Below are 8,913 nucleotides of genomic sequence, written 5' to 3' on the forward strand. Positions count from 1 at the left end.
GATCACTACTTAAGTTAAACGAATTTTTATTTAATAAACAACAGTTCATTATTCAATGAATCCCTTACAATAACGAATAGACTCTGTGTATGAAGTTGAGTTTTTAATTTATTATAACTTTTTAATTCTAGACGACCTTGTACTTTAGAAAGAATGGTCAAATTCTCTATTATAATAATTTTTGTTTACTTTTTTCTGAACTTTCGTCTGTATGTGAATCTGATTTTTTATTACATTTTTTAAATTTATTTCTCCTACGTCTCTCTCATCGTCATTGTTACATTCGGTGTCGAGCTCGGTGTCGATTGTTTGTTATTTCGGCTTTGCTCGGTCACGCTGTGCTCAGCGGCAAGCCGTAATATATAGTCAACGAAAGAACATCCCGCCTCTGTGCATAGGGGAAAAACATAACGCTCAACTCAGTACCGTGGCATATACTACGTTTACGCGAGCGTTACTTCTGTAGTAACTTACGATAATTCCTTCGCGTAAACGGGATTTTCCTTCGCGTAAACGGAACCTCAAAAAAAAACAAAGTAGTAGTATTATACCTCGAAAAAACCTAAGTAACAAGTGGTGGACGTAATCTTTGTATCTCCAAAAATCTCGAAAAAACCTAAGCAGTATTATTTTTATTTCCAAAAAATTATTACTCAAGTGATACACATCACAAAATTACGTTACCTTATCAAATAATGAGTCGCGCTTCAAGTGATCTATTATCACCTCGAAAAAAAAACAAAGTAGTAGTATTATACCTCGAAAAAACCTAAGTAACAAGTGGTGGACGTAAGCTTTGTATCTCCAAAAATCTCATCACAAAATTACGTTACCTTATCAAAAAATGAGTCGCGCTTCAAGTGATCTATTATTACAATTACAAAAAAGAAATGATATCTTTTTTTAAATTACAGCGCCAATTACAGAGAACATACACTGAGAAAAAAAATTTGTCAATCCCAAGAAATATTTAGTCCGATACGTTCAACTAAACATTTTAGTTAGTTAACTAAACATTAGTTGAATTAATTAATTCTTGATTAAAGAAACGAAATAAATTGTTGAAACAACTAATATTTAGTTAACTAACTAAAATGTTTAGTTGAACGTATCGAACTAAATATTTCTTGGGATTAACAATTTTTTTTCTCAGTATATTTTTCGAGATACAAAGATTACGTCCACCACTTGTTACTTAGGTTTTTTCGAGGTATAATACTACTACTTTGTTTTTTTTTTAGGTGAAGATACCACTGTTTAGGTTTTTTCGAGATTTTTCAAGATTCAAAGATTTCGTCTACCACTTGTTACTTAGATTTTTTTAAGGTATAATACTACCACTGTTTTTTTTTTTCGAGGTAACAACATATACACTACTATGCGTGTACTTGGCGCTTTTCTTTACTTTTTTTTTAAAAAAGGTAATTTTGTACAGATATCACGCTTTTTTGTAGTATTACGCATTGTATAAACAGTATGTACAAGGTGTTATTTCGAGGTATAATACTACCACTTTGTTTTTTTCGAGGTAACAACATAATACATATGTACTACTATGCGTGTACTTGGCGCATTTTTTTACCTTTTTTTTGAAAAAGGTAATTTTGTACGGATATCACGCCTTTTTGTAGTGTTACGCATCTTAATCTTAACAAAAAAAAATTACACCTTATAAAGAAATGTGTCTGAAGTTGTAAATATATATATATACACATTGCCGGACATTGCTTTTATGTATAATATGCATGTATATTACGTTGCTTGTATAAATTATTTCTTACCAACTTTTTCCAAAAATAATATATAAATACCTTTAGCACCTTTAGCCATCGTTTATTTTCTATAATTTTTCCATCATCAAATTCAATCCAAAATGTCCTTTCTCTACACATACTTGTATAATGACCATCTTCAATAGATGTACCCTGATGAAATATAGTATTCATTACTTTATACTGCTGTTTAGCTATCGATATCTTAGTTGTTGATATGCCAGTTAAATTAAATGTCTGTGGTATTTTCACTAATTTATTATCCTGTGACGAGAACAAAATTAAATGAATGATAACTATTTCTTTCGTCAACGTTAATTCATTTCTAAATACTAGATTTCCTGCACAAAATTGGCATGTTTTTCCATATAACGGACCCCAATTTAAAAATGTATCCTTCAATAAATTATTAAGATTATAACTTTTCTTCTTCAAATTATTAATAGAAATTGGAACAACTATGTTATCAGCAATATTATCTTTTGTCGTATAACCACATGAGTTGCTAATGCACTTAGTAGTACGAGTAACTTGATGCCCGACCAAATTTCTTACGTAATTATATTTTGTGCAAATGGCAATAAGAAATTCAAGAGCGTCTCGTTTTGCTGGTTTTTCATCACCACGACTCGTAAAGCGCTCTCCTAAATCTGTCCGTATCGCATCAGCATTCAAATTAGGTAATCGTTTGTCATATATATGCGCTAATATACTTAAATCATCTTTATCAACTTTAAGCAACACTTTCCTAATAATACTTGACTGCAAGAAACATTGTATTACTGAATTTGCGTAGCATGAAACTCCATCCTCATTTTGCAAAACAGGTATCGGCTCAACAGTACTTTTTCCAACTTGTTGATCTGACTCTTGACCGGCATTGATTATTTTCGACAATGTCCACGGAACATCTTTTACTTTTCGAAAACGTTTTTTCGAAATAGGAATCGTTTGTGCTTGCGGTAGAAATGTTCGTTTTAGTCGATTATATTCGCTAATAGCTTTTTCACTTACTTTTACAGCTGAAGGATCAAAGTTAATTAAATGCAATCCATCCAAAGACGGTATTCGGGATAACGCAACATATGACTGAGCACAACTAAATATAGAATTACCTATATCCATAACAGCGTTTTGCAAGGTTAATCCTTGACTTTTATGAATGGTTATGCCATAACTGAGAGTTATGGGAAATTGTTTTCTGATAACATATGCTTTCTCCATTACTTTAAACTTGACACTTACTCTTTCAATACAATACTCCAAACCAGACGGTAAAAGAAGTTTAATCTTTTCTACACAATCGGTAGATATATCCCGCACAACAGAAATAACTGTAGCAATTGTACCATTTACCAGGCCCAAAGTGACATCAATATTGCGTCTTATCATAACTTTCGCTCCAATTTTAATTGTAATTTGTTTCAAAAGCCCAGCTGTATTGGTATCATCGTCTTCATTATCCGTCAATCGCTTTTGTACCTTTTGTTTAATATAATTATCACAGTCAAGCGTATCTTGAGCAATTAATAATATTTCTTTCGAAGCAATACGACTTAGCATTGCAGTGTTAAGAACATCGCACAAATAACGAGTAGGCAGTAAACAAACAGTGTTAGGCGGCGAATTATCAAGATAATTACACAATTCGTATAATCTTTCATCGAAAGACTGACCTTTCAATGATATTCTTCTTTTCTCGAGAATCTCAGAATCAGAAGTTGTCAATAAACCAATACGAACTCTCGAGAGTAATTCACGATAAGCTGTATCTCCTTGCTGACGCATATTGATCGTCAATTCATCATATTGAAATTTTTGCCACAACCATTCCTCAGGAGTAGTCCCCACACTGCCAATATATTTATTAAATTCTGCTTTTGATAGTGGAACAAAGATAAAATTTTCACGTACAGGAGGTAATTGAAGCAGATCTCCAAATAAAAGAACATGCTTTCCACCAAAGAAATCGTCATCCATGGTATCAAATATTTGACATAGTCGTAAATGTATATACATGAAAGTTAAATTAGATATCATTGATATTTCATCAATTATAATAAGACTAACATCTTTAAGATCTGCTCGTAAAACTTTCAAAACGTGATCAGATAATAGTGTATACTTAGGAGACTGATCACCATGTTCAACAGGTAACTGCCATTGCCTGTGATTTGTTAAAGCATCGATATTAAACGCCGCTATACCAGTAGGTGCTGTTACAGCAGTATCTTTGTGGAGATTTTGTTTTATCCAGCATTTAATTGTTTTAATTAAGAAACTTTTACCAGTACCTCCTTCTCCGCTAACGTATAATAGTAATTGCTTAAATTGTTCGTCATCCGGCGATATCTTTACGGCGTTGATGACTCTGTCAAATATTCTTCTTTGATCTGCGTTCAGATTTGAAATCATTTCAGATACATTGATTTCCTGATTTAATTTGTCACCAAGATCCTTAAAATCTTGCATCGCTTCACCAGCCTCAATATTTTGAACACCTATTGGATTATCGGGATCATCTTGAGACTCGTGCTGTTTTTCCAAATTATCTAAATATTGTTCAACTAATTGCTTCGCAGTTTCAAATGCTTTTTGCACTTCCTCTAATTTTTCATGATATTGCAATGCTTCCGTAAGATATAACTTTTCCTTGTGAAATGCTTCTGTATATGTATCACATCCGTCTTTAAGATCTTCTATTTTCCGCCACGGTTTAAACATGAGCAGTAATGAAAAGAAATAATTTTCCGGCTGCGTATTGACATTATATTTATAGTGATTAATAAGACATCCACGCTGTCGCCGTTTTAGATAATAACCATTCTCCATCGTGTAGTATTCAATATTTTTACCTCGTGGTTTATTTTTCAAAATATCATACCACTGTACAAACTCATATAAAAACATAGATTCCAATTCTTTCGGTCTCCGTGGATAATGTTCATCTATTATAGATGGACAAAATATATTTGTAGAATCTCCGTCAAGAGCTTCAATTTCCTTATAAGTTTTAACTTTTCTACGTCGTATCTGATTAACATCTAACCATTTTATAGTCGTTTTTGAATCAGTCCCCCATAAAGGAATACCACACATTCCATCACAAGCTTCAAGAGATCCACATTCCCTATTACTCGTGGCTCGCAAAGTAAAATTCCAAAGTTCTTGACGCAATGATTTCTTTGTCTTATTTTTACTATCAAGGACAGCATCAGATATTTCACATTTTCCTGGTTTATTTACGTACTTAGTAATATACCAAGTAAGCAACGTGGATGTTTCACTTACGTATTGTATATCGACATTTCCTTCCAATACCGTAAGAAGAACAGGATGATAATCATTTATATTGATCTCATCATGTTTTCGAGGAACATGATAAAGCCTACTTCTATGTTTCAATCGTTTCCTACCTGCTATCGAACTTATGACATCTTTCAAAATCAACGTTTCCGTGACAGGACGAGGAAACCCGAAACGACACACACGAATCGTTTTGCGTCTTACTTTTTTAGAACGAAGACAATAATCGTTATGTTTGTGTCGTTGATGCGTATTGACTCGCCTGTATAACAATGGTGAAATATTTGGATCTGGCATTTCACAAGTTATGTGTTGCAAAATAAATTGAGAAACTTCTTCAACAGAAGATTTCCCGATAATTGGCGCACCTTCAATCCAAATTAATAAATGGAAATGTTGTATACCTCTACCTTGGTATTCTCGTCGCCAGAAATAATGCGCCACTTTTCCGATCGGATTATCTTTGGAACAAATAAAATCAAGGAACGCTTTGAATTTGTTATCAAGAAACCTTGACGTTGACACGGGATCCTTAGCAACGAGTACACTAATGGGCGTCGAATCGTCAGGCCATCCATTTACTTCACGAAGATATGCAGCTAAGTCAGGCATCAGCCATTCAGCAGGACTCCATGTTACGAACCATGTCGCAGGTCCGTATTCTTGCGTCATACATCTTAAATTACTCCTCGGTATACGCCAGTATTGTTCCGTATTTCTTATAGTGGCGAATATTGTACTCAAGTCAGATTCTAATACATCTGTCTGTAGTGCTTCTAAATATTCTGAAGCCGTATAACGCTTAGTTGTACATAGTTTGCTATAAATACCACGATTTATTTGACGAAAAGTGTACAGATTGTACAGAAAAAATACGAATTGTATATTTAATCTGAATTGTGGATGTTTGGACATTAAACAACATTTATCAAATTCATGGTCGTGAAGTTTAACCCGTCTAGCTTGGTGTCGTCCATCAATACCAAGAGGAAATAAATCTGGAAAACACAATAGATCTAAAGATCTCTCACGATTGTCCAAGGGCAAATCGGCTATTTTTAACATTTGATATAAGGCGGTATCAGTTTTACATAATTTTTTTTCATATAAAGGATAAATAGTATATTGCTCGTAATCGTAATAATCATTACTTTCGTCAAGAACCTGAGTTAACATTGCCTTACGCTCATTATTTAAAGTAGCGTCTACGTTGTTTTCTTGCGTTGGACTTTTTGGGCTCGATTCGCGTTCGTCATCCAAATTAGATTCAGTAGCATTTTCTGTCTCCTGTGCTTCAAAATCTGGATCGATTAATAATGACGTTTGTAAAGAAAACTCCTTACAAGTATTTGGCAATACAATATGAGAATATAAAGGATTGTGTTCTTTTAACCACACTAAGGCGTCAAAAACCTTGTTAACGTCTACCATATCTTCCCAAATCATTTTTGATTTTGTCGGAATACCTCTAACACGTACAAAGTACAGTTCGTGATTGATATTAATCGGATCAGTATCAGGACATATTTTGTTCAATGTTTCTTGTAAAGGTAACGGTAAATGAAACGTTCTACCTTTTACTTTTTGTACCATCTGTCTGTGAGGACAATTTCTTGTTACTAACAGGTTTCATTGTAACGACAGTTTGAAAAGCTTTAGCTCTTTGTATGAGAATTTTTTCAAACTGGTTAAGACATGATATTACTTCAGGTGGATCATGTACAATACGATCATTTAAAACGCAATACGCAGGCATTAATCCGTCACGGAATTTTTTTTCACAGTAATTACATATGTATTGCGGAGTAATATTATGTTTTTCTAAATGCGCCATCAAATCTCTCCAAATTGGAATATCTATTCGTGCTTTAAGCTTATTAAATTCAGAGACACTTCTTCTATATAAAAGTCTCTCACATGATGCACAAACATATCGAGGTGTGTCCATGGAGCGTTTAGTAAAAGCCTTAAATGCGTTTTTAAAGCGAGACATGATTTCATCTTCACTCAAAGTAGTACGATTCTGCTGATGTTTGTACATATATGCTTTTTGTTGTGCCGAAATTATAATTTCGTTTAACGTGTCTAAATCAACAGAAGTTAAAGCCTTCTCCAGATTTAACATTTTGTCGTATAAACTTGTCATATGATAAATTAAACGTTTAATATATCTCACCATTGGAAAATGAGGTGATAATAATAAAACAGGAAGAAATAGAGCTTTGCAAAGAGTTGCATCAATGTAACAGGCATGTGTGTGACCCTTTCTATCAGAATTCTTTATCGTACATGTATGAATATCTGTTAACAATTGTGGTATTTTCTTTAAAGTGCAGGCAAATATCGTTTTGAGAAATTTTTCATAACGATCGATTAGAATCTTCATCAACGGATCATCATAAATTTTACACAAAGCATTGCATAACCATGATTTTTTTACTCGTGCTTGTTGCAAAGGTAATACATTCGTAGTTTTACCTTTCTCGTTAATTACCAACAGTTGTGATGAAGCAATGTTATGATATGTGTCGATAAAATAATTTTCGGATGAAGCTGTATGTCCCGATGTGCCACATAATGCACGTATTTTATCGTCATTTATAAAGCATTCAGCGGCAAGAGTCAAGCACACGTCTGATTTCTTTTTAAGTGAAGCTAATATTTTAGAGATCTTGCTGACAAAACTATCTCGAATACGCATACACCAACGTAAGATTCTTTCGGCTTCTAATCGTCTTTCAGTAGGATTTTTAATATTAAGTTTGTTTTCGATATCTTCAATTGCCACAGGAATAAGAAATTGTATGTAATTTCGTGACCAAAACTTTGTATATTTTCTAGTAATATTTTTAGCAATATCGCGATTTTTGTTTGCAAGTACGCATTTAGACTTCTTTCTCTCATAATATCGCTTATTATAAAGCCATTTACAATCAGAATATTTTTTTGTCTATCTCGTTCTTGCTGAGAATGTATAAGATAATCTTTTCTTTTTCTATCTCGTTCTTGCTGAGAATGTATAAGATAATCTTTTCTTTTTCTATCTCGTTTTTGCTGAGAATGTATAAGATAATCTTTTCTTTTTCTATCTCGTTCTTGCTGAGAATGTATAAGATAATCTTTTCTTTTTCTATCTCGTTTTTGCTGAGAATGTATAAGATAATATTTTCTTTGTCTATCTCGTCCTTGCTGAGAATGTATAAGATATTTTCGCTTATTAAGGCGATTATTTGCTAAGTTGTCTTTATACTGACGTTGTCTTTTAGCACGATTGTCTTCTGAATTCTGATATCGACTCCGTTTTTTAGCACAATCATTTTCTGAATCTTGTTCCTCTCGACATTGTTTCTTAGCGCGATTAATTTTAGTATTATTAACACAATTGTTTTCTGAATTCTGATATCGACGCCGTTTTTTAGCACGATCATTTTCTGACGAGTCCTGTTCCTCTTGACAACGTTTCTCAGCGCAATTATTTCCAGTATTACTAATGTTTTCACAGGAATCTTTCTGAGATAAATGTCTATTTATACGTAGAGCAGTCGCTTTAGCTTCTCTATCTCTTATTACCGCTAATGGAAGCACTGTCTGAGCATCACTTTGTGGATCTTGAGGAAAATGTTCAATTGTATTCAATTCAAAAATCTTCAACAAATGTGAACGCATTACTCTATGATCATATCTAACTTCATCAGGTTTAATATTAAACAATAATGAAATCGCAAAAGCTATAGCAAAAACTCCGCAATCATTACAGTTTGGTTGATATTGTACAGTAGGAAATTCGACAGGATTATTCTCAAAGTCGTACGTTGGAAATAATTCTCTCAAGAAT

At 33.2% G+C, this 8,913-nt stretch overlaps 1 protein-coding gene across 1 annotated transcript; it reads right to left on the reverse strand.

The window, feature by feature from the left end:
- Nucleotides 1–331: 331 nt before the first annotated feature.
- On the reverse strand, nt 332–6,671 carry LOC143896699 (uncharacterized). Its single transcript, XM_077404697.1, has 3 exons — nt 3,018–6,671; nt 1,812–1,925; nt 332–388 (listed from the first exon to the last, which is right to left on the reverse strand). Exons 1-3 carry the CDS (start codon nt 6,669–6,671, stop codon nt 332–334), a joined length of 3,825 nt encoding a protein of 1,274 aa, XP_077260823.1.
- Between the last annotated feature and the right edge of the window lie 2,242 nt (nt 6,672–8,913).

Source organism: Temnothorax americanus, unplaced genomic scaffold, assembly GCF_048541705.1.
Source record: "Temnothorax americanus isolate GAGA-0224 unplaced genomic scaffold, ASM4854170v1 Scaffold192, whole genome shotgun sequence".
Classification (NCBI taxonomy): Eukaryota; Metazoa; Arthropoda; class Insecta; order Hymenoptera; family Formicidae; genus Temnothorax; species Temnothorax americanus.